Consider the following 27,212-nt stretch of genomic DNA (forward strand, 5'->3'; position numbering starts at 1 on the left):
TAGTTGAATGTGGTGACCATACTTTGGTCTAAGCGGGCTACAGACTGGACTATCAAGAACAGATCGTCCAGGTAAACCATAATCGTTACACCTTGGGCCCTTAATCTGGCTAGAAGAGGGGCCAGAACCTTTGTAAACACTCAAGGTGCAGTAGCTAGACCGGAAAGCAGAGCTACACACTGAAAATGAAGATTTTCCACCTTGAAAAGTAGATATTACTAGTGAGCAAGGAAAAACGCATATGGAGGTATGCATCTTTGACGTCGATTGACGCCAGAAGTTCTCCTCCTTGTAGGATGGAGATAACTGTTTGGATTGACTCAATGCGAAAAAAGAGTGGTTATAATCAGGAATTGAATTTAGATTTTTGAGATCCAGAATGTCCATTTGGATTTAACCAAACCCCAACCTCTGATCTTACATGGGGCCACCATGATCACTTTTTGCCAAAAGATGGTCCAATGCTTGAGAGAAAGACTTCTTTTTCTCTGGATCCTTAGGAAGGTTTGATTAGAGAAAACGAGGAGACGGGAACTCTTGGAACTCCAGTTTGTACCTTGGAGCTATTGAGGAAGTCCCCCATTCGTCTTGACACTCTTCCTGCCAGATCCTTGAGAACTGGGGTTAACCGAGGATTACCTTTTGAACCCGACAGCGGAAGCCGTCGTGACTGCCTGGAGGCTGATACCCCTGGCACAGAAGAAGGAGCTTTAAAAACGAAAATACATTTACTCCTGTTCTTAAATTGCAAAAGGGGTACTCTTTCCACTAGAATTTCTTTGGATGTATTATCCAAAACATCCCCAAATAGCTGTTTCACAGCAAAAGGAAGACTAGCCAGGAGCTTCCACTTACCTTTCCCGCCGCAGGGTTTTCTGTGGTAAAACCAACAGACCCAATCTTCACCCTTCACGGTGGGTTCCGTTAACAAACCTTCAGGAACCGGGGACCCTCGGGGAATCCACAATCCTGGACCTGTAATAGCACCCCGCCAGTAGAACTTTATGGCCTTAATACCAAATGTACTGGATCCCGGTGTCCAGCTCTCTAAAAAGAGAAGTGTTTACAAACAAAACCTCGTTTCTTCGGATACAAGGCCCGGGCACCATTCAAATTGGCCTAAAAGACACTTTGAATGGATCCGGCTGCATAGCTAGCGCCAGCAAGGATTGCTCCAGTGGAGCTCAGCACAGCACATCTTCACTCATGACCAACATCTTAGACACTGGCGAAAAAACTGAGATGCTCCCGGTATGGGAGGGGTTATATAGGGAGGCAACTTCTTGTTTAGGGTGTGCCAGTGTCCAGCACCTCAAGGTGGACTATAACCCACATAGTAATTACTATGGCTCTGTGTCCTGTGATGTACGATTAAAGAAAATGATCCGTTCAGACACTATACTACTAAGGGAGGTTTATGGTGCATGCGTGGGTGTTAGCGCTATTGGCACTAATCTGACGCTGCCTGGGGCGGATGCAGACCCTAACTGACGCTAAAACCGCCGGGTGATCAGGGGGTTAAACCTTTATTAGGCAATATACGGCAGGTACTCTAACGCTATAAAAAACAAACTAATTAACCAGTGTCACCCGTGACACTAATACGGTGATCACTGGTGACAGGGGGTGATCAAGGGGTTAAACATTTATTAAGGGGGATTAGCGGGGTACCCTAAAGCTTCCTGGGCCTACTACTAAGTACCCTAACGCTGATTAGTGTCACAAATAACACCAGTACAGCGATCAGTGAAAAATCTGAAAACTGCACTTGGTGACACTGTGATAGGGAGTGAAGGGGTTAACTGGAGGGGAGGGATCGGGGTGTGACAAGTGTGCCTATGTGTACTGGCGTTAGTGTAGTGCTGGTGTAACTCACAGTTAGATGTCCTCTCTCCTCTCTCTGGAACCGAAAAGAATTCCACAAGGGGAGATGACATCACTTCCCTTGCCTGTGTTTACACTTACAGGCAGGGGAAGCATTTCATTTGTCAGAACCGATCAGCAGGTCCAGGCCAGAAATCATTGGCCTGGAGCTGAAGATCGATCGGTTTTGTAATGAATCCGATCGTCGCAGGCAGGGCGGGGGTGCGCCCACGGGCGCTGTACGGGTATGGTGATTCACGCAGTAGTGCCATTCTGCCGCCATATATCGGTATGAGCCGGTCGGGAACCAGATAAAAACAATGCAGCTGTGTTCAGATCTGTAATTAAAACCACTTGTATATGCATTTATTTTATGGCCGTACGAATGAAGACTTAGGCCTCATTCACACGGCAGTAAACATTTTACTGGTGTCTGATGTTGAGGTGGGAGAAAATTTGAGTTCTACTGATTACCAAGGTCTTTGGTTTGATTTTAAAACAAGGATGGAAAATCATATACAATAACAAAACTTTTAGGTTTCAAAAGGACAAAATTTTGCTGAAATGGGGACATTTCTAGAAAAAGAAATTAATTGAGAAGTTGGAGTAAAATGACAGGGGTAAGTAATCAGTGGGTATTGTTAAAGTCTATCTTCCTGGAGGCAACTAGATTATACTGTATGTCAGGCAAGTTAGTAAGAGTAAACTGAAAAAAAAACAACATGGTTCAGTTAGGTAGGATGGTAAAGGAAAAAAAAAATCAGCACATTAAAGATTCAAGTAAACAAAACAAAAACAAGTTGGGGAATCATATTGGTTCTAATAATGACGGTTCATTTCTAGGATTTCTGGAGACAGAGGTAACAAAGGAACTGGCCCGGTTAAAATTTAATAAAGCAATGGGCCCCAATGGCATTCATCCCAGAGTTCTAGGAGAACTTTGAGATATAGTTGTTGGACCAATAACAAATCTTTTTAACCACTTCAGCCCTGGAAGATTTTACCCCTTTCCTGACCAGAGCACTTTTTACAATTTGGCACTGCGTCGCTTTAACTGGTAATTATGCGGTCATGCGATGCTGTACCCAAAAAAAATTTGTGTCTTTTCCCACAAATAGAGCTTTCTTTTCGTGGTAATTGATCACCTTTGCGGCTTTTATTTTTTGCGCTATAAACAGAAAAACAGCGACAATTTTGAAAAAAAAAAACAATTTTTGCTCTAATAAATATCCCTAAATTTAAAAAAAAAAAAAAAATTTCTTCATCGGTTTAGGCCAATATATATTCTACATATTCTTGGTAAAAAAAAAAAAAAAAATCGCAATAAGCGTATATTGATTGGTTTGTGCAAAAGTTATAGCGTCTGCAAACTATGGGAAAGATTTATGGCGTTATCATTTTTATTTTTTTTTACTAGTAATGGCGGCAATCTGCGATTTTTATCAGGATTTATACAGCGATCAGTGCAATAAAATGAGCTGATTACTGTGTAAATGTCACTGGTAGGGAAGGGGTTAACACTAGGGGGCGATCAAGGGGTTAAATGTGTGTTCCCTCAGTGTGTTCTAACTCTATGGGGATAGGACTGAGTAAGAGAGGAGACATATCGTTGTTCCTATTTACTAGGAACAAACGACATGTCTCCTCTCCCCTGACAGCACAGGGATTTGTGCTGGCGCTCGTGCATGCCGTCGTGCATCAGGTCCCCCACCATGCAGTGGGCACGCCCTCTGGCGGCTCTTAAAGGGCCGCCATACAGGAGTTTGCGCACCTGTGCCACTTTGCCGACATATATCGCCGTGAGTCGGTCTGCAAGTTGTTAATCAATCTCTTCTTACAGGAGAAGTTCCCCATGACTGTCGGACAGCTATTATTATACCTATCCACAAGAAGGGCAGCAAAGTAGAAGATGGCAATTACAGGCCAGTGAGTTTAACATCAGCTGTAGTCAAGAAAAGAAGGATCATTGATTACTTAAGAATACACAACTTGCTGGACCTAAAGCAGCATTGCTTTGGGTCATAGGGCAGATAATGTCAGACTAATCTGATTGAATTTGTTTTACGTTATTACCAATGTTTAGGACCAGGCTGGTGCTGTGGACATAGCATATCTTGATTTCAGCAAGGCATCTGAAACAGTTCCACATAATGATCTAATACAAAAGTTGTACAAGCTAGCACTTAACCCATGGGTGGTTCAGTGGATATGCAGTTGGCTAAAGGATAGATACTATGTGGCTGTAAATGGGGTTCATTTGGAACAGAGACCAGTCACTAGTGGTGCATTACAATGCTCTGTACTAGGTCCTGTCCTATTAAATCTATATGTAAGTGATATAACTAAAGGTTTGTTGGGTAAGGTAAGTCTTTTTGGTGATGATACAAAAGGTGTGTAATAGGGTTGATAACCCTGGAGGTGTCTGCAACATGGAACAAGATTTTGCCTTGCTGGAAGATTGGTCAAAGCAGTTCAGTATTTCTAAATGCAAAATAATGCACCTAGGAAAAACGAATCCCTTGAGAGAGTACAACATTGGAGGTACAGTGTTAGCCAGCACTACAGAGGAAAAAGATTTGGGGGTACATATTTAAGATGATTGCAAAATGAGCAAATAGTGTAACCAGGCAGTGGAAAAAGCAAATAGAATTCTAGGATGCATCACTAGAGGGATCACCAGCAGAAGGAAGGAGGTTCTGATTCCCCTATGGAGAAAAAAGCAGCGCCATCTAAGTCAGTATTCTTCGGCTCCACTCAGGGATTGGTGTCACTGCAGGAATGTTGCAGATAGTCGTGGCAGCGCTGGTGGCTCCCAGCACTTCCAGGTTGTTCGGGTATACTTCAAAGATGAGGATGACGTCACTACCAGGTCCAAAGTGAGCAGGAGTCGTGCACATTCAGAGCATGCATGCTCCTTCCTTAGGCCTGAGCACTGAGAGCTACCAGCGCCACCGCAGCTATCGGCAACAGTCCTGCAGCGACACCAATCCCTGAATAGAGCAGAAGATTACTTAATATACAGAGCACTGTATGCACATTTATTTTGTGAGTGTCTTTCCTAGCTCTTTTTAAGCCAGCAGCCTCTAAGAATAGCAATCTTCTGACATCAAGGACTTTTATACGCCTTTCCTTGAACTGATTAGATTCCTTTTATGACGCGTGATGATATCATTATGTTTTATGCATAACCCAATCTATCATGAGCCTTAGTGCGCCATATTGTTTGTTTATGTCTCTGATTCCCCTATATAGATATTTAGTGAGACCTCATTTAGAATACTGTGTATAGTTCTGGAGAACTCACTTAAAAAAACATACTGATAAGATAGAACGAGTCCAGACCTGTAACAAAAATGGTGAAAGGTCTGGGGAATAAAATATATCAAGAGCAACTTCAGGAACTTAATATTTACAGTTGTGAATAAAGTCTAAATCACCAAAGCATTGTATCTCATCTGAATGGGAATGTGTTGGTTATTGTCAGCCAAAAAGGAACTTAAGGGGTCTACGTATAAGAAATTGCTGTAGGAATGTGACAAATATTCACAGCTACAACGAAAAATCAATGCATTTTGTGTAATATAATTATTTCTTAATATCGGAAGCACCATCTAGAGTCCACAATGTGATTTTTTTTTCACATTTCCACGGCATTTTTTTTTTTTTTTTTTATACATAAACCCAAAAGAGAAGTAGAAACAATACTAATGTGTTTTTTTGGGTTTTTTTGCTTGGTGCTTGTTGTCAGTTTGTAGTGGAAGTCACAAGTTCAGAAGCATTTTAAAACATGATTAACCTTGGTTTATTTTGCATTCCTGTAAATAAAATCATTTATCAGCGTTTTAGCAATGTTTAAATAAATATATATATATATTTTTTTTAAAAATGCTTCTTTTTATCATTTTTAAATACCTACAGTTTGTGTATAGGGTTATAGCTGCGTTTTGCAGAAAACTGCTGTGCATTCTGCTTGATAATGCAGCTCAGAGACTGTACATCACTCAATCTTAATAGCACAAAACAATACAATCTATGTGTGTCTGAAAGTGTAATTGTTTGTATCTCAAGGGCGATGATTATAGTGAAAACGTCCAGATCTGTATCTGAAAAAACCATCACCAAAAAATATGAAATAGCAAGAAAGTAAAAATCAAAAACTAATTTCAAATAAACTTTAAAGCAGTAACTCAAAATGTGCAATCACTGGCTATACTCTATAGTTTTCATTTAACCACTTCAGCCCCAGAAGGATGTACCCCCTAGTAATCAGGAACAGCGATCTCTGTGTTGTCCCAGTGAAACCACCCCCCACACAGTTAGAACACACACTGAGGGAACACAGTTAACCCTTTGATCGCCCCTAGTGTTAACCCCTTCCTTGCCAGTGTCATTTATACATTGATCAGTGCATTTTTTTACTGGCGCCCAAGAAGTGTCATTTAGGGTCAAATTTGTCTGCCTCAATGTCGCAGTCCCGCTAAAAATCACAGATTGCGCTATTACCAGTAAAAACAATAAGATAAATTAATAGTCCCTAAATCTATCCCCTATTTTGTAGACGCTATAACTTTTGCCCAAACTAATCAATATGCGCTTATTGGGATATTTTTTTACCAAAAATATGTAGAAGAATACATATTGGCTTAAACTGATGAAGAAATTTGGTTTTTTTTTTGGATATGTGTTATAGCAGAAAGTAAAAAATATGGGTTTTTTTTTCAAAATTGTTGCTTTTTTTGTTTATAGCGCACAAAATAAAAACCGCAGAGTTGATCATATACCACCAAATGAAAGCTCTATTTGTGGGGAAAAAAGGACATAAATTTTGTTTGGGTACAAAGTCGTACAACCGCTCAATTGTCAGTTAAAGCAACGCAGTGCCGTATCGCAAAAAATGGCCTGGTCATTAAGGAGGTAAAGAATAGATAACACATATATGTGAGTTGTTAAAGCTGCACACCCCAATTCATTAAAATGAATAGGAAATCCCTCAGGGTTTTTTTTTAGCAGCAAATGGATATTTTAAGGCAAGTGACAATGATTTTCTTAAAAATTGATAATTCTTTATTTATATCATAGTATCAAAAGAAGGGGGGTATATACTATGAATACAAGGGAGTTGTAAAAAGCAATTCAGATCTATACATATAAAACATATCTCGTCAACATAGGAAAAACCACACATGAACTCAATTCATATTTAAAAACATCAAACTTGGGTAGAGTTTCACATATACCTACGCGTTTCGACCTGTATGGGTAAAGGTCTTCTTGTAATGATCATGTAAAATTGATTACTTACTGACAGTATAACTTAAACTTTTTGTTTTTCGCATAGAATACATTTCCCTGAAGAAGACCTTCACCCATACAGGTCGAAACGCATAGGGATATCATGTGAAACTCTACCCAAGTTTGATGTTTTTAAATATGAATTGAGTTCATGTGTGGTTTTCCCATGTTGACGAGATATGTTTTATATGTATAGATCTGAATTGCTTTTTACAACTCCCTTGTATTCATACTATATACCCCCCCCCCTTCTTTTGATACTATGATATAAATAAAGAATTATAAATTTTTAAGAAAATTATTGTCACTTGCCTTAAAATATCACTTTGCTGCTAAAAAAACCCCTGAGAGATTTCCTATTCAAATCAAGTAGGTAAATGCCTCCGGGGCTGAAGTGGTTAAAACAGAGATATCTTTTTGCCTGGAACTCTGCTTTAATCAATTCCCTGCATTAAGGTAAAAAATGTTTTATAGCTTTCTGTTCTCCTTCTTCCCTGTATGAAGAGGAAGAGTGAGAATCATGTGTGTTTTCTACTTCCATTTACCCAGTGTCAGGTCCTCGCACTGTTATATATATATATATATATATATATAAAATAAGCGCCATTGCCACAGTGAAGGCCACAATGTCCACCTCCAGTGGTTGCCAACCTGTTGTAGTGCACAGTAGTAGTGTAGTCCACACCAAACTCCTCAAACTATGTCTTTATGAACCTCGCTTTGTTTACAGGATCACAGCCAGGCTGGAAGAAATGTCTTTGTTTGCATTACAGTACCCTCCATTGGAAACATGTGAGCGTAATCATATGGAGTGACATCCACATCATTCTGGCCATAAAGAGCATCTTTGGGTGGCTTGAGGTGGACACAACCGTGACAACTGTTGTCATTATAACTAACAAGTACTGGCAGCAGACATGAGGGGCTGGCAATATATTTCGCCAAGAATGTAAAGTTTACTTTACAAATTTAGTGGCACCAAAGGCTAACACTAATTTTATTACTTACATCTGAGGCAAGCAAAAGGTAGTGCAATAAAATAGGATTTTTAAAACAGCTTACCTGTAAAATCCTTTTCTTTGAAGTACATCACTTGATACAGAGCCATAGTAGTTACTATGTGGGTTATAGGCTACCTTCAGGTGATGGACACGCCCCAAGATAAAAAGTGCACTCCCTATATAACCCCACCCACTACTGGGAGTATCTCAGTTTTGTAGCAAAGCAATACACATGTATACCAAAGAAGGGAGGAACCTCTGTGTCCCGTGATGTACTTCAAAGAAAAGGATTTTACAGATAAGCTGTTTTAAAAATCCTATGATCCAATGCCAACTGAAGGGAGGGAGACACAGCAAAAAGTAGGGCAATAAGAGACTAGAGGAATAATACTGCAGCCTGCAGTACACTGCGCCCAAAGGCGATATCCTCATGACCTTTTATATCTATTTGATAGAATCTGGTAAATGTATAGACTGAAGACCAAGTTGCGGTCTTACAGATTTGAGCCATGGAGGCTTGGTGATGCACTGCCCAGGAAGCACTAACAGCCCTAGAGGAGTGCGTTTTGATTTGAGAGGGTGGAATCCACCTCTTAACCATGAGCTTGAACGACTACTTGTTGAATCTATTTAGAATAGTAGAATTTGATGCTGCCTGTCCTCCTTTAGGACTTCCAGGCAACACGAATAAAAACATCCATTTTCCGAATCTGAGCAATAGCCTTTAAGTAGACATCGACTGCTCTCACCACATCAAAAAAATGTAGTGATTTTTCCTCCAAAGAACAGGGTCATGGAAAAAAGACAGAATATCCTGGTTTAGATAAAAAACCTGATACTACTTTTGATAAAAAGTTATGAGGACGCAATACTAATTGTACTCAACCTCATCTTTATGAACATAAAAAATATGGCTCTTTACAAGAAAGAGCAGCCAATACTGATACCCTTCTTGCAGCAGATATGGTTACCAGACAAAATAGTTTCCTTGTCAAAAACAGGACCAAGGGAATATGTCATATTGGCCCAAAAAGGTCTGTTTTGTAATGAAGACAAAACTAAATTCAAGCCCCAAGGGTTCAGGGGTTACTTCACCGGAGATTAAGCCGAGTTATCCCCTGAATAAAGTTATGGACCAAAGAATGCAAAGCAAGTGGTCATTGAAATAATACCGATAAGGCCGAGACCTGCCCTTAGAAAGCACTCAAGACCAGCTTTATTTCTCACCCCATCTGCAGAAAAAAAATCAAGGACTCTACCTAGACTTATTTCCTGGGGTGCAGCTCCTGGTTTCACACCAGGAGACATATGTTTCCCAGACTCCATAATATATAACCATGGAGGCTGGCTCTGCATAAACCAAGGTAGAAAACTACCGAACCCGACAGCCCACACTTCTTCAGAGTGTGGGCCTCAATAGCCAAACCATTAAATTTATTGTTTGTAAGGTAGGATGGAACTTCGGACCTTGTGAGAGAAGGTCTAGTCGTGAAGGTAGGGTCCATGGGTTCCCTACTGCCATCTCTACGATCTCTGCATACCAAGATTTCCTGGACCCCGCTGGGGGTCCCAAGAATCAACTACTTCTCTTCCTGCTTGATCCTGAAGAAGTTGTGGATGCAGGCAGAATAAGGGAGGGAATGCACAAACCAGTGAGAACTGATTCCACGGGAATAGCAAGGCATCCGTTCCGCATGCTAGCGGGTCCTTTGTTCTTGACACAAAGTTGTCAATCTTTTGTTGATCCTGGACATAAACAGATCTAGGTCTGGAATCCCTCATCCTTGACATATTGACAGGAAGATATCGAGGTGAAGGAACCATTCTCCCAGAAAAAACTGCTGGCGACTCAAGTAGTCCGCCTGCCAATGTTCTATTCCTAGAATGAAAACTGCCGATAGGCAAAGTACATTGTTTTTCTTTGGTCTTTGATCCGGGTACTAACCAGGCCCGACCCTGCTTAGCCTCCAAGATCGGACGAGATCGAGCGCTATCAGGGTGATGTGGCCATAGGCTTTGGAGTCAGACACATTGGGAATATAGAGTTTGAATTACCTGTTTCAAGCTGATAGGATACTGCTTTGCAGCAGTCAAGAATGAGATTGAGCATAAAAAACGGCCTCAAATGAAGCCACCATCTTTCCCGACAACCTCACGCAAAGTTGAATAGGAGAAAAACATCTTGCTTCGACTACCTAGATCAGTCCTTTATGGCGCTGATCTTAGCCTGGGGTACGAATACCCTTTAGGTGTACCTATGATCAGACCCAAGTATTTTCTTCATGTTTTAAAGAAGATTCCTACTAGGTTGAGAATCCGACCTAGATATACGAGGTAGGCGAATGTGGTGACCATACTTTTGGTCTAAGCGGGCTACCGACTGGTCTAACAAGAACAGATCGACTAGGTATATCATAATCGTTATACCTTGGGCCCTCAATCAGGCTAGAAAAGGAGCCAGAACCTTGTACTCAAAGTGTAGCAGCTAGATCGGAAAGCAGAGCTACACACTGAAAAATACGATTTTCCACTTTGAAAGAAAATATTACTAGTGAGCGAGGAAATAGGCATATGGAGATATGCATCTTCCTACAAAAAGGGGGAGATTATATTCAGCAAATGAATTTTAGATTTTTGAGATCTAGAATGACGATTTGGATTTAAGCAAATCCCAATCTCTGCCCTTACATGGGGGCCACCATGAACACTTTTTGCCCCAATGCTAGAGAGAAAGATTTTTTTCTCTGGATCCTTAGGAACTCTTGAACTGAGAAAACGAGGAGACGGAAACTCTTGGAACTCCAGTTTGTACGTTGGAGCATGGAGGAAGTCCCCCATTCGTCTTGATATTCCTTCTGCAGATCCCTGAGAACTGTAGAAGAATTCTCCCTATTGAGCAAGCGGGGGCACCTCCTCATAAGGAGGCTACAGCATCTTGTAGGCTTCCTCCCTCAAGACCTCTTTTGTCCCTGGGGTTAACCCTGAGGATTACCCTTTGAACATGACAGCGGAGACCGTCGTGACTGCCTGGAGGTTGATGCCCCTGGCACAGAAGGAGGAGTTTTGAAATATAAAAACACATTTACCCCTTCACTTAAAAGGTAAAAGGGGTATCTTTCTTTTGCTAGAAATTCTTTGGATATATCCAAAATATCCCCAGATAGCTGTCTTACCGCAAAAGGGAAGACTAGCCAGGAAATTCTTGCATGGCGCTTAGCGAAGGCGCAATCTGTCATAGCAATTATTGCAAACATAAAGCTGCCTCCTGGACCTGCTGAGCAGGATAAACACCTGTTAAAACTGGTTTCTCAACGATTAACCAATTACTGTCAGCGCAGGCTGAGACACTCAACCTGCCAGAGAAAATAAAGTAATGTCTGCCGGACAAGTCAAACTTACTCACAAAGGATATAGTAGCGTTAATTGCTGGTATACCCCGCTTAGTGAATTTTCGCTACCATAGGATAAAGTGTGAAAACTTTTCAGAATGGAAAATAATGCTTATCTGGGTGATTCTCCAGATACAAACATTTTTTTCCAACAATGAATGGACAGGAAAAAGCATGCACAGCTTGAGGAGGCTTTAGCGAACCCAAACACTCAGTTAAGGGTACATAAATGTGGAGCGGATCATTCAGCAAGAAATTGTACCATGAATCTTACAGATTGTGAAAGCGGACTCTCCCACAATTGACACCTCAGAAGAGGAGTCACCAGCCTCTCCGCGGTCCGCTGAGGGAATTGTCTTCTCCTGCCCCTAGTTCCCCAGTCTGAGGGTCTTAGGAAAATGGAAGAGAACCTGTCGCATCTTGACCATACTGGGATGCGATTAAAGTCACTAAACTTCTTTTCAAAACCTACCATGGCTGAGGAAAAAGAGTAAAATGAACAGGGGCTGTAGTGTTGAAAACAGTTGCAAACATTTCATGGCCCCGATGCTCACTCTGACCAGGCACCCCCTCTCAGGGGAGGATGCCATTTGAAGAGTAGGATTTCCAGAGCTTGAGGGAGACCCCTTTAAGCTCCTTTTTTGGGGGTGTTTCAACCCCCCTCCTTCTGAATATAGCCCGATGCACAAAGCAGAGGAACTACCAGAAGAAAATTGCATCCATTGCTTGAGCAATAGTCAGCCACTGCGCTGCTATTAACGCTCAGCCTGATGCAATAGTGAATGAGTCAAAAAGAATGCTTGTGTCACCAACCTCTTTCATGCCCCTCTATGCTCTTGTGTCCCACCGCAGCTTGCAGCAATAACACTAGAGCTTTTAAAAAACACTCTTTCCCGCAATGAGCGTTGAAGGACGCCAACGCTGCGTTAAGCCCCGCCCCCCTCCGTTGCCTACAGCCCCCTCCTCTCTTTCAAACAAAGAGTTTTCCCGCGCGAGCGCGGGCTTCTGATCCTATGGGATCTTACAGAGAGGGGAAAAATGGCGAGGAGAGCCTGGAAGTCACTGGGTAGTGCGGCTTGTCGTTCGGTTTTTTTTTTTGGTGCTTCTTCCTCTTGAAGAGCGGTAGCAAATAGCACAGGTGGGGGCGTCTGGTGGGGGGGGAAACCCCCCAGACTTACCGGAGGTCTGCTGCTTCTCAAGGAAAATGGAAACTGCTGCTCCTGACACATCATGAGTAGGTATGTGCTCAATACAGCCCCCAGTGGTGACACATAGGCATGACAACATTTACTAATGTAAAGGAGACATTCATAAGAAAATTCAAAAATTTCTTAGAAAAACTCCACTTACCTTTCCCACAGCATGGTTTTTTGTGGTAAAAACAACAGACCCAATCTTCACCCTTCATGGTGGGTTCCGTTAAACCTTCAGGAGCCTGGGATCCTCGAGGAAACCCACAAACCTGGACCTGTAATAGCACCACCACCAGTAAAACTTTATGGCCTTACTACCAAAAGTACTGGATCCCGGGGTCCAGCTCTCTAAAAGAGAAGCGTTTACAGGCAAGACCTCGTTTTTTCGGATATGAGGCCTGGATACCATTCAATTCGGCCTAAAAAGACACTTTGAATGGATCCAGCTGCGTGGCTAGCCCCAGCAAGGATTGCTCCAGTGGAGCACAGCACAGCACATCTTTACTCATGACCAACACCTTAGACACTGGCGAAAAAACTGAGATACTCCCAGTAGTGGGAGGGGTTATATACGGAGCGCACTTTTTATCTTAGGGCATGCCAGTGTCCATCACCTGAAGGTGGCCTATAACCCACATAGTGACTACTATGGCTCTGTGTCCCATGATGTACGATAAGAAATCCTTTTCTTGGAGTACATCACGGGACACAGAGTCATAGTAGTTACTATGTGGGTTATAGACCACCTTCAGATGATGGACACTGACACACCCTAAGACAAGAAGTCCACTCCCTATATAACGCCTCCCACTACTGAGAGTACCTCAGTTTTGTAGCAAAGCAATATACATGTATTAGAAGAGGGGAGGGACCTCTGTGTCCCGTGATGTACACCAAGAAAAGGATTTTACAGGTAAGCTGTTATAAAAATCCTATTTTCTTTATCGTACATCACGGGACACAGAGCCATAGTAATTACTATGTGGGATGTCCCAGAGCAATGCCAACTGAGGGGAGGGAGACACAACAAAAATAGAACACCATGAGATCAGAGGACTTATACTGCTGCCTGCAGTACACTGCGCCCAAAGGCGACATGCTCATGTCTTTTTACATCCACCTGATAGAATCTGGTAATGTATGGACTGAAGACCAAGTTGCGGCCTTGCAGATTTGAGCCATGGAAACTTAGTGATGCACTGCCCACGAAGTACTAAGTGGAGTGCGCTTTGATTTGAGAGGGTGGAACCTTCCTCTTCAAACCATAAGCTTGAACAATTACTTGCCGAATCCATTTAGACATTGTAGATTTCGATGCTGCCTGTCCTTTTTTAGGACCTTCAGGCAACACAAACAAAACATCCGTTTTTCAAATCTGAGCAGTCGCCATCAAGTAGACTTTGACTGCTCTCACCACATCCAGAGAATGTAGTGACTTCTCTTCCGTAGAACAGGGTTCTGGAAAAAATGAAGGTAAAACAATATCCTGGTTTAGATGAAACCCTGACACTACCTTCGGTAGAAAGTTAGTATGAGGACGCAATACTACCTTAACCTTGTGAAGAATTAAATATGGCTCTTTACAAGAAAGAGCAGCCAACTCTAATACCCTTCTTGCAGAAGATATGGCTACCAGAAAAAAATAGTTTCCTTGTCAAAGGGACCAAGGGAATATGCAGTATTGGCTCAAAAGGCTGTTTTTGTAATGCCGATAGAACTAAACTTAACTCCCAAGGGTTCAGGGGTGACCTAACTGGAGGATTAAGCCGTTACCCCCTGAATAAAGCTACGGACCAAAGAATGCGAAGCATGTGGAATAATACCGATAACGCCGAGACCTGGCCTTTGATAGTACTCAAGGCCAGCTTCATTTCTAACCCCATCTGCAGAAAGTTCAAGGATTCTACCTATGACATACTTCCTGGGGTGCCAACCCCTGGATTCACACCAGGAGACATATGCCTTCCAGACTCTTATAATAAATTATTCTGGAAGCCGGCTTCCTTGCATTAATCAAGGTAGATACCACTGAACCTGACAGCCCCTGCTTCTTCAGAATGTGGGTCTCAATAGCCAAAAGGTTAAATTTAGCGTTTGTAATTTAGGATGGAATACTGGACCCTGCGAGAGAAGGTCTGGACGTGGCGGTGGGTCCCCTACCGCCATCCTTATGATCTTTGCATACCAGGATCTTCTGGGCCACAAGAATCACCGACTTCCCTTCCTGCTTGATCCTGCGAAGAAGTCATGGAAGTAGCAGAATAGGAGGGAATGCATAAATCAGTGAGAACCGATTCCACAGGAACACCAAGGCATCTGTTCTGCAAGCTAGCGGATCCCTTGTTCTTGACAAAGTTGTCGATCTTTTTGTTGAACCTGGACGCAAACAGATCCACGTCTGGGATCCCCCATCTTTGGCATATTGTCAGGAAGATATCGGGGCGAAGGGACCATTCTCCCTGGAACAACTGCTGGCGACTCAAGTAGTCCGCCTGCCAATTTTCTATTCCTGGAATGAAGACTGCCCATAGGCAAGGTACATTGCTTTCTGCCCAAGCTAGTATGTGATTCACCTCTTTCTGGGCCGCACGACTTCTCGTGCCCCCTTGGTGGTTGATATAAGCCACTGCTGTGGCATTGTCAGATTGGATCCTGACAGGACAATTCCGTAACCTGAACGTCCAGCCCTCAGGGCCAAGCGCGCTGCCCGAATCTCTAGAATGTTGATGGATAAGGTCATTTCTGATCTGAACCATTTCCCTTGGACAGTCGTCTCTTCCAGAACTGCTCCCCAACCTGAAAGGCTGGCATCTGTTGTTACCACCTTTCAGGTAAATGGTAGGAAGGATATTCCCTTCTGCAGATTCTTGGTTATCAACCATCAACTGAGGCTCCGGCGCACCCTTGGAGACAGACACATTGGGAAATCTAGAGCTTGGACTTACTTGTTCCAAGCCGATAGGATACTGTTTTACAGCAGCCTCAAATGAAATTGAGCATAAGTAACAGCCTCGAATGAAGCCACCATCTTTCCCAACAACCTCATGCAAAGTCGAATGGAAGGATTCTTCTTTGCCTTGACCACCTGAATCAGTTCCTTTATGGCACTGATCCTTGCCTGGGGCAAGAACACCCTTTTCTGGGCTGTATCTATGATCAGACCCAAGTATTCTAATCTCCCTCATGGTTTTAAGGAGGATTTCTCTAGGTTGAGAACCCAAACTAGGTATTCCAGGTAGTTGACTGTGGTCATCATACTTTGGTCTAAGCGGGCTACCGACTGGTCTATCAAGAGCAGATTGTCTAGGTCTAGGTCTAAGCTATAATCGTTATACCTTTGGACTTTAATCTGGCTAGAGGAGGAGCCAGGACCTTTGTAAACACTCGAGGTGCAGTAGCTAGACTGAAAGGCAGAGCTATAAACTGAAAATGAAGATTTTCTGTAGATATTTCTGAGTGGGGAAAAAAGGCACATGGAGGTATGCATCCTTGATGTCGATTGACGCCAGAAGTTCTCTCCCTTGTAGGATGGAGACTACTGATTGGGTTGATTCCATGCGAAAAGAGCGGACATTCAAAAACCGGTTTAAATCTTTAAGATCTAGAATGGGTCTGACATCCCCATTTGGTTTTGGTACCTGAAAAGCTTTGAATAAAACCCCAATCCCTGTTCTTCCATGGGGACCACTAAGATCACTTTTTGAGACAAAAGATGGTCCAATGCTTGAAAGAGAGACTTCTTTTTCTCTGGATCCCTGGGAACGTTTGATCTGAGAAAACGAGGAGACGGGAATTTTCAGAACTCTAGTTTGTACCGTAGAGTTATTGAGGAAGTCACCCATCTGTCTCGACACTCTTCCTGCCAGACCCTTGAGAAATCTTCACCCCACTCGAGTGAGTCCCCTTCATAAGGAGGCTTTAGTATTTTGTCTCGTAGGTTTCCTCCCCCAGGACTTCTTTTGTCCCTGGGGTTGACCCTGAGGTTTACCTCTTGAACTTGATGGCGGAGGCCGTCGTGGCTGCCTGGAGGCAGACGCCCCTGGCACTGGAGAAGGAGCTCGTTTTAATTAAATACATTTACTCCTCTTCCTAACTGACAAAAGGGTACTTTTTCCAGTAGAAATTTTTTGGATGTATTTATCCAAATCATCCCTGAACAGCCGTTCACCGTGAAAAGGAAAACTAGCCAGGAGCTTTTTGCATGGCGTTTCGGCTGACCAATTTTTCAGCCATAACATTCTACGCATATGTACCAGCCCAAGCGTAAGGCATGAGGCCTGGAGAATAAAATCTCTCATAGCGTCTATTGCAAAACATAAAGCCCCTGGTAGCTCGGCTAAATCCTGGGCCTGCTGATCAGGAATAACCTTGAGCACCTGTTTAAACTGGTCTCTCAAGGATTGACATACACAAATTGCTGCCAGCACAGGCTGAGTCACTGAACCTGCCAAAGAAAAGGTGTTTTTTTTGTTTTTTCCATTGGATCCCTTAGCATTTGAGCATTGTCTACTGGACAAGTCAAACTTTTATTCACAGAGGATATAGCAGCGTCAATTGCTGGTATCTCCCACTTCTTAGTGAATTTTTCCTCCATAGGATAAAGTGTTGAAAATGTTTTAGGAGGAAAAAAATGCTTATCTGGGTGATCCCACTCAGAATGCATAAGCTTTTCCAGCAATGAATGGACAGGAAAGGTATGCACAGCTTGAGGAGGCATTAGCGAACCCAAACAAGAAGTGGGCTTATCAACCGACTCAGTTAAGGATAGCATAAATGTGGAACGGTCCATCTCAGTAAGAGATTGCACCATCAATCTTTCAGATTGTGAAGCTGATCCTTCCATTTGACCCCTCAGAAGAGGAGTCATCAGGCTCTTCACGGTCCCCTGAGAGAAATTCATCTTCTCCCGACCCTAGTTCCTCAGTTTGAGGGTCCAGGGTAATGGACAGGGACCTGTTGCGTTTTGCCCCACACTGGGATGCGATTAAAACCGCACTATCATGGCTGAGGAAAAAACTTCTTCAGTAATACAAACAGGGGTGGCAGTGTTGGAAACAGTTGCAACATTTGCCAGCTCTGATAGCTCACTCTGACCAGCCACCTCAGATCTCAGGGGAGGATGCCATTGCAGAGATGAGATTAGGCTTTTTAGAGCTTGAGGGAGTCCCTTTTGAGCCTTTTTTTGGGGAGATTCTACCTCTCCTTCTGACCATAGCCCGATGCACAAAATGCAAAGGTACTACCAGAATAAATTGCACCCACTGCTTGAGCAAATAGTCCAGCAACTGCCGCTGCTATTAGTGCTCAGCCTGGTGCTTTAATAAATGTGACAAGGGAATGCCTGTGTCATCACTTACATGCCCCTTTTTGCACTTGTGTCCCTCCGACAGCTTACAGTCAGCAAAATGGAGTTTTTTAAGTGTGCTCCTGCACTGGACGTTGCTGCACGCCAACGCCACGCTAAGCCACGCCCCCTCCATATTCCAAAAAAACTGAGGTACTCCCAGTAGTGGGAGGGGTTATATAGGGAGTGGGGTTCTTGTCTTAGGGTGTGCCAGTGTCCATCACCTGAAGGTGGCCTATAACCCACATAGTAACTACTATGGCTCTGTGTCCCGTGATGTACAATAGATAAAAAAAATAAACATCTGAGCCTCCCAATTCATATGCACTTTACTCCCTGCATATAAATAACGTCACCCTGGCCCACATTAACTGTTTTTAAAATGAACAAAATTCCACAGGCTGCTGTCTCTTGCCATAATGTGCAAGTATGTAATGCATACTTGTACATTATGGAACCCTTACCTCTCACTGTGCCCTCCACTAGGAGTAACAAGCTTAGCAAGCCCAGGCTGCTTGTTCCGGATCATGCAATGCTCCCCTTTGGCAATGGGCAACCACTGATGATGTAACTCCTGTGCATGAGCACACTAGTTATACAGCTCCTGACACCCAGCTCTATGCACAGAATGAGGCGAGATGTAGAATGCACAGTGCACATGAGCATATAGAGAAAGAAATCTTACTAGTAGTGTGAGTCAAAGATGTTTTTTTTTCCTATTGTGCTACATGAACTCTAGCTCCCAGTTTTTTTTTATGTCATATTTTACAACAAGACATTAAAGCCACTTTAAGAAGTCATGGTTTGATATAATAATTAATGGTATATAGTTTATATAGTAATTATAATTTTCATTAGCAGCTTGTGTCATTAAAACAAATGCCTGTGTGCTTAGTAACACGTCTGATACATTTTTTACAGTACTAAAGCTGACAGAGTGATGATTATTTACAGATAAAGAAATGGGTTCCACACTGTTATGGTTGCATTAAGTCTATTGCACAGAACCTCAGTTTCCTGAACACTAATGCCCTGTACATATGGTTGGATTTTCCGAAGGAAAAAGTGCGATCGGATTGTGTTGTCGGAAATTCCGTTCGTGTGTGGACTCCAACGGACTTTTTACGTCGGAATTTCCGACACACAAAGTTTGAGAGCAGGCTATAAAATTTTCCGACAACAAAATCCGATCGGTTAAATTCCAATCGTGTATACCCAAATCCGACGCACAAAGTGCCACGCATGCTCAGAATAAATTAAGAGGCGAAAGCTATTGGCTACTGCCCTGTTTATAGTCCCGATGTACGTGTTTTACGTCACAGCGTTCAGAACGATCGGATTTTCCGACAACTTTGTGTGACCGTGTGTATGCATGACAAGTTTGAGCCAACATCCGTCGGAAAAAATCCATAGATTTTGTTGTCGGAATGTCCGATCAATGTCTGATCGTGTGTACAGGGCATTACAAGTACATCCCATGGGATAACAACCTTTGGAGAAAGTCTGCTTCATTGCCCGCTATGATATAATCCATCGCTAAAACATAAAGCTGAAAATATTGTTTTTCTATCAAGTTTTTCAAAGAACTCAGTATGGTATTAAATGCAATGGAACCTCAAAAAGGGAATGTATGGATGTTGGCTATGTCACATTCACTGCTTTTTATATATGCTGCAAAGTGTTGTGTGATTTTGATATTAAAGGAGAAGTCCAGCCTGAACTTTTTAGGCTGGGCTTCTCCTCTGGGTCACAGGAGTGCAATTCGTTTCGCACTCTTGTGACCCAATTTCAGCGGAGAGCGGTCTGAAGTCTGCTCTCCGCTGACGTCACAGGAATCAGTCAAGGAAGCGCGTCATCCCAACTTCTCAAGTCTGGACTTGCCAGCTGCCTTGATTGATGGCAGTCTCAGCGAGCCGCTGATATGGCCTCTCCCCACCCCTCCACAGCTCAGCACTCCAGTGTGGAGAAACAGAGAGGAGAGACGCTGACTGACAGGCAGCATCTCTCCTCTCGGGAATCTGTGAAAACCGAGCCATTGGCGATGTTCGGTGGCTCAGTTCTCAGTGCAGAGATGGCGGGGGACAGCTGCAGCATCAGTCTCATGCTCCATCCACATAGGTAAGTATGAATCAAAAATAAAAAACAAAGCCATAATTCTCTTTTAAAGTAGAGTTCCACCCATTTAAAAGTGTTTTAATAAACAGACACTCACCTGTCCCACAGTCCAGCGATGCGGCTGCCCGAAGGCTCGCTCCTCTCCTCCTCCTCCTCTTCATGGCACCAGCATTGTAAGTTTGGGTGCCCGGCTGTGACAGCATGCGGCTTCACAGCCAGGGTCGCACTGTGCATACGCTAGTCGCGCTACGCTGTCTTGAATAGCCGGGCAATCTTCTGGGACCTGTGACGTGTCCCAGAAGATTGCAGGGCGGGAGGTGAACTTCCGCTCTGCTCCGCGGCACCAGGAGAGGAAGTGGGAGCTGGGTACCTTTCAAAATCAGGTACCTGCTCCCCCCAAAAAAACTTACATGCCAAATGTGGCATGTCAGGGGGTCGCGAGTGATTAAAGCGGAAGTTCAATTTTTGGGTGGAACTCCACTTTAAGATAACGTCTGACCTGTGCGCCTTTATCTGGATTTATATTTGTTTATTCCCTAGGGTCGCTACCTTGTGCCGCATCTGGGAGAGCAGCCCCATCTAATAGTTGTGGTGAGGGACATGCAGGAAGGCCAAGACAGTTGATGGTAATAAATGGATTCTAAATGTTGCAAAGAAGCTTGAAAACTAGCCCACCTACAAAAGCACTGCTCTGCGCCCTGAACAAAAATACCTATGACCCCTGTGCAGTTATAAGAGAATACAACTATACAAAATTATAAACACATTCTAAAAGGAGCCACTTAAATTATAAAATGTAGAAAAAAATACAATATTAAAAACACTCTAAACCATATAGTCCTTTAAAATATTGTAGCAGCACTCTTGTCAAATAAAGTCAAATGACAAGCTTTCATATATAGTTCATATGTGAGTCAATAGAAACGGAGGAGATCTGTTATAGCTTGTGTTGTGATATTTTGAAAACACCTTCCACCATACACTTCACCACGTGAGGGAATTCTCCCCTTTGGGGGTGCACTCACCAGAAATGCAGAAGAAATGCACCTTTAATTTATAAGAGCTTCTCCCCCGCTGCACCAAAACTTCCACCAGATGTCAGTCATGCTGTAGAGGGCTCCAGTAAAACCATGTGAAGCGAATAAATGTATCCACATAGTGTGATACTGCTTAAAAGCGTTTTGTCACTTCCTGACTTCGTCTGAGGGCATGATCTACTGACGTGGAGTCCGGTCTTTATGCAAAGCGGCAGATGTCACAGCCAATCAGCCATCAATGCCGCCGCACAGCTATTCAAACAGCATGCAGCGCATCCTCTTCCGTCGCCAGCAGGAAACATATCAGAGGCGTCTTGGTCACATGATAGTCACCGTATAGATAATAGTAACATAAAAACAGAACTACTGCCTGCTTATTAAAGGGTTTCTACGTTATATGCTCTCCTAAGGTACTCATTTTTTATAATACAGATACAAATATATTCTATCTGGCATCACTTTCACGGTACTACATTTTTTACAGTGTTTACTTTTCCCCATTTTTTTTAAAATTTTTTTTTTTATTATCTTTATTTACTTTGATGCAGCTCCACTGCATGTTGGCAAAATTTTATTCAATATTGCTTTTTTATGTTGTCTATTCCTATTTTGTAAATAAACATAGATTATGCAAAAAAGTAATACAATAACACAGCTGTATTATTCTTTTAAATACATGCAGCAATGCCTTACCACTGAGTTAAGAGGATAAGGGACTCCAATTAGAGCTGTCATGAGCGGAGCCACATCTGCCTAAAAAACAAAGCACAATATTGTGTTTCAAAATAGAAGAAAATAGATGTCAACAGGGATTTATTTATTACAGGTATTTATAAAGCACTGACATTTTTAATTTTTATATCAGTCCTTGCCCTCTAGAAGCATATGTAAACATACTAGGGACAATTTAGACAGGAGTCAACTAACCTACCACAATGTCCTTGGAATGTGAGAGGAAATCAGGCTACCCAGAGGAAATCTGAGTAAGCACATAGAGAATTTCATGCAGGTAGTGTGATAGTGGACATTCAACGACCCAAGAACAAAGTGCAAACCACTAAGCCATTGTAATTATACAGTTAATATACTGATAAATAGAGTACTTTACTGAACTGAGGCAGTACAGAACTAATGCACAAACCTCTTTATCTGAAGATACACAATGGCATTTCTGACTTTTGAGTTGGGCAATAATTATACATAAATCCATGACAGATAATCAGCCAACAGCAACCGTGTTAATTTTGGCTCGTGACTTCATAAAGACTGTACAAATTAAATTCAACTAGTATTCAATGAACCCGTATGCGATCAGATACATCTTTTTTCAGCTATAATGTTCAACACATATTTGAATATCAGATGAAGATCAGAAATGGCAGTTTTAGGTCTTGTGGACACCTAACTATATTTTGTGAGCTAGCTAGCAATGGAAACTATGGGATGAATGCAAGGAACATTGCTGATAGTTTTGCCCCTCTAAATCAGGCAAAAGTGGTAGAAATAGAGAGCAGCATGAAATGTTTTGGAAGAGTCAATCAGGTCAGTATTCAAAACAATAAATCTTATGGTGAAGCCACACTCACATGTTAAAACAAAATTCTCACTTTAACTGGGGTGAAGTAATATACAGTACTAGAGGGGCTGAGGTACTTAACTTTATCTTTGGTAAGAGTTGTCTCAGGCTTCCTCCAGTAGGGTTCACATAAACATATTTGTGATCCTGTCATAGGCAACAACTCGGCAGCATCAGGACAGGAACAAACTACTACAGTGTCGCTACTTCACTGGCAAGACGAGTATTACTTCAGTGTTCCTCAATGACATTAAAGAAATACCCACCTATTTGAACAGCATCAATCCATGCGGGATGAATAAGAAAGGTAGCAATGTCTTGCTTACCTGGTCATCCATGGAGTAATGCCATGCAAACAGGAGTATCTCTCATTAGCAATGCTATAGTAGGTTCTTATGTGTGGCATTATTCTAAAAAGCTCACAAAAGCTAGGAATGAGATTCTTGTTATGCATGCACAGCAAAGAAGAAGAGGAGTATTCTACAGCTGGAAATCAGGATCCATCAGTATTATGCTTAGGAATATAATACATTCGATCACTTCCACTTTAAGAGGCATTTAAAAAAAACCGCAGGCCTCAATATTTGATACTTATATGCTTTCAGTGAAAACAGGCAATCGTGAGGCTTAGGCAGAGCAAGCCAAGTTAAACTAGCAAAGTAAACTAATAAACTTGCAAAATGATAATTTAAGAATGAATATTAAAGTGGTTCTAAAAGTAGAAGGTTTTTTTACCTTAAAGTGTTTGTGAACCCATTTATAGAAGACTATGCCATGCCCTCTATTAGAGGCTGGCATAGCACACTATGAAAGTTGTTTTTAAAAACAAGCGTTCTAAATAAAAATTTTGAGCTGTCTTCAGGCAGGTCACATGACGCATGGCCACTCTACAGCTCCAATGGATGTCTTCTGCGGGAGGGGATGTGATCTCCCTCTGATGTCAGCCGAGGAGATCACATGGCAGCTCGTCTGTTCTGCAGAAGCTCTGTCTCGTAGCTGTAAAGCGGGCACGAGTCACATGACCGGCCTGAAGACAGCCCAAAATTGGTATTTATAACGCTCGTTTTTTTAAACAACTTTCATAGTGTGCTATGCCAGCCTCTAATAAAGGGGCTGGAAGTGACAATTTTACGTTTTTTTGTTTTTCAAGAATAGTGGCGGGGGGCAGGCGGGGCAGGGCGCAGACAGAAACAGAGAATGAGATGACAGGCAGGAAGGAGGGGGTGAGCAGGAGAGAGGAGAACAGAGGGGACAGCAACGTATGATGCAGGGACATACTCTGACCACGATGGTCAGGGCTGAGCAGCCCTGATTTTCGTGGTCAGCACAGAGAGGGCATACGGGAAGTAAGAGTTTAGAGGGGGGCAGATTACACAGCACAAGCACTGTGCTTTGTAATCTGCTTTAAGGGACCAGGATCTGTATTTTTTTTGTGGGTTAACGAACACTTTAATGCATTCAAAGCATTAAAGCATTTGTTAACCCAAAAATAGATACAGATCCTGTGCCCTTAAAGCCTGTTATACAGCACAGTGCTTGCGCTGTGTTATTTGGACCCCCGTGTCACCTGAAATACCTGGCTGATCCTGCCTGGCTATACCCTCCCCTCTGCAGACAGACCACAATAATCATGGCTGCTGAGCCCTGACACATTGGTCCGCTTGCATGCCCCTCATCATCCACAGCATATACAGACTGATTTTACTGTTGTGGGATTAGTAACACTTTAGGATGAAAAACCTTCTTTGTGCAGCAGCCTCCCTCACCCCCCTAATACTTACCTGAGCCTCTTCTCGAACCAGTAATGTTCCACAACAGCCTTGGCTGTCCGGGACTCTCTCTCCTCATTGGTTGAGACAGCAGTGGGCGCCACTGGCTCCCACTGCTGTCAAAGTCAGTGAGCCAATGAGGAGACAAGAGAGGGGTGGGGCCGAGCCCCTGCTCCATATCTAAAGGGATATACTGTACACAGCAGCGGCAGGAGGAAGGGGCCAGGAGCGTTGGCGAGACCAGACAAGAGGAGGCTCTGAGCTACTCTGTGCAAAACCACTGCACAGAGTAGGTAAGCATGACATTTTTTTTTTTGCTTAAAAATAAAAAAAACAAGACTTTAATATCACTTTAAGCATGAATTGCACTGTCCTAAAAAGGGCTTTGCTATATTAAAGTGAACCTCTACAATGTCCATGCAGGGTACATCAACAGGATCCCTTTAACACTTCTACTGCCAGAGCATTTTTTTTTAGGCTTGCAGATTAGTTAAAACCCCAAAACAGGATATATTTTCAGAAAGCAGAGACCTGGAGAATAAAATGGCCGTATTTCCATTTTTTATGTCACACAATATTAACACACTTGTTTATCAAATGCAAATTTTCTGTAAAAAATAAACTAAAGTTAGTTTTAGAGCACACAGACAAGGGGGAGGGGATGGGGGTCAAGGTATTGGTGTCTGTGGAAGCCGAAAGTCTTGTTTTAAGATTTACACCTACACCCAGCTTCTGTAACAACCAGAAGTGTGTGTAAGTACCAACTGCTGCTGGCGATATATGACAAATGACGGTGGCTGTATAAGGGTTAAAGCTGGCACCACAGCTGCACATACTCACTTTTTCTTTCCCTGTTCAACTAGGTAAGCCAATTATCCTGCCCAGTAATTCCACATATTGGGCCCTCTCCCCTCTGAGACATGGAGCCGAGTGAGGGAAAGATGGCCCCCGCTCAGCTCCATAACATTGGATGACGGAAGCGGTGTCAAACGTCACTTCCACTCAATGGTCTTAAACAGGAAATTTTTTTACAAAAAAGACATTTATTTTTTATTACATTAAAGTATAAATGTGAGATCTGAGGTCTTTTTGAAACCCAGATCTCACATTTAAGAGGTCCTGTCATGCTTTTTCTATTACAAGAGATGTTTACATTCCTTGTATTAGGAATAAACGTGACCCAAATTTTTTTTTTTTAAAAAAAGGACCATGTAAAAATAAAAAGTAAAATAAATCAGAAGAAAAAAAAAAAAATTTAAAGCGCCCCGTCCCACCAAGCTTGCGTGCAGAAGCGAATGCAAACGTAAGTCGCGCCCGCATATGAAAACGGTGTTCAAACAACCCATATGAGGTATCACCGTGATCGTTAGAGTGAGAGCAATGCTTCTAGCAAAAGATCTGTAACCCAAAACTGGTAACTTGTAAAAAATTTTAACCATCGTCTAAGGAGATTTTTAAGGGTCAAAGTTTGTCACTATTCCACGAGCGGGCGCAATTTTGAAGAATTACATGTTGGGTATCAATTTACTCGGCGTAACATTATCTTTCACAATATAAAAAAAATTGGGCTAACGTTACTGTTGTCTTACTTTTTAATTCAAAAAAGTGTATTTTTTCCTAAAAAATTGCACTTGTAAGAACACTGCGCAAATACGGTGTGACAAAGTATTGGAACGACTGCCATTTATTTCTCTAGGGTTTCTGAAAAAAATATATATAATGTTTGGGGGTTCTAAGTAATTTTCTAGCAAAAAAAAAAATGATTTTAACTTGTAAACACCAAGTTTGAAAAATAGGCTTGGTCCTTAAGTAGTTAAAGTAGTTTACTAAACTGCTGCTTTCTGTCAGGTCACCTGAGTCCAGGTGACAGATGCAACCCGTTGGGGTCTGGAGTGCACCGCAAGGTAGTGGACCCTACGGCTGACTGCTGCGGATGGAATACTGGGTGGTTCAGGAAGGCAGGTCCACTAGAGCAACAACACAGATCCCACTGGGAGCTAGAGCATAAGATTCCCCAGGGCGCGGAGTCTCAGAGCCAGCAGGTGTTCACCAGAGCCTCTAGTGGTGAGGATGGACTGCTCTGCAACAGGCTCCAAGTTGCGACCCCCAGGGTCTCCCAGCTCACGCTCACAGTAGGCTACAGGAGGACAGAGAGGAAGCAGCAGTCCAAGACAACAAGGGATAGTAAGGAGATAAGCCAAAGGTCAGGGCGACTAGCAGACAGGAATAGACAGAGAACACGCCAAAAGGTCAGGGTCACAAGCAAGCAGGAATAGTCAAGAACAAGCCAAGATCGGTAAACAGTATCAGATGTAGGACACAGAGCAATGAGCACACGGAAGCCAAATCACAATATTGATCAGCGAGGTTGGCTTGCAATGCACAGGTTAATATAGTGTTCCTAATTAGAGGCTGGGGTGGAGCTATGCTGAGGGAAGATTATTTAAGCAGCCAGGTGAGAGTGGCTGGCCTCTAAAGGTGAACACATGGAGGAGCGGTAAGCTGACAGACAAACATTACTGCATAACCATGACACGTTCACTATCAGGCAAATTATGCAGCATTGCTTAAATGTTTCAACTTTAAATTATTAATAATTATGGTATATAATAAAAGTGCTGAACACTTTTTCT

General features: G+C 42.6%; 1 protein-coding gene across 4 annotated transcripts in view; it reads right to left on the minus strand.

Moving 5' to 3' along the window:
- Positions 1 to 27,212, minus strand: part of PIGN (phosphatidylinositol glycan anchor biosynthesis class N) — a 637,819-nt gene that overhangs the window by 438,646 nt on the left and 171,961 nt on the right. For all 4 annotated transcript variants that reach the window (XM_073630904.1, XM_073630905.1, XM_073630902.1 and 1 more), the window contains one exon: positions 21,928 to 21,987. In XM_073630904.1, the coding sequence (XP_073487005.1) occupies positions 21,928 to 21,987 (60 nt within the window). The remainder of the gene's footprint in view (positions 1 to 21,927; positions 21,988 to 27,212) is intronic.

Source organism: Aquarana catesbeiana, linkage group LG05 (genome assembly GCF_042186555.1).
Source record: "Aquarana catesbeiana isolate 2022-GZ linkage group LG05, ASM4218655v1, whole genome shotgun sequence".
NCBI lineage: Eukaryota > Metazoa > Chordata > Amphibia > Anura > Ranidae > Aquarana > Aquarana catesbeiana.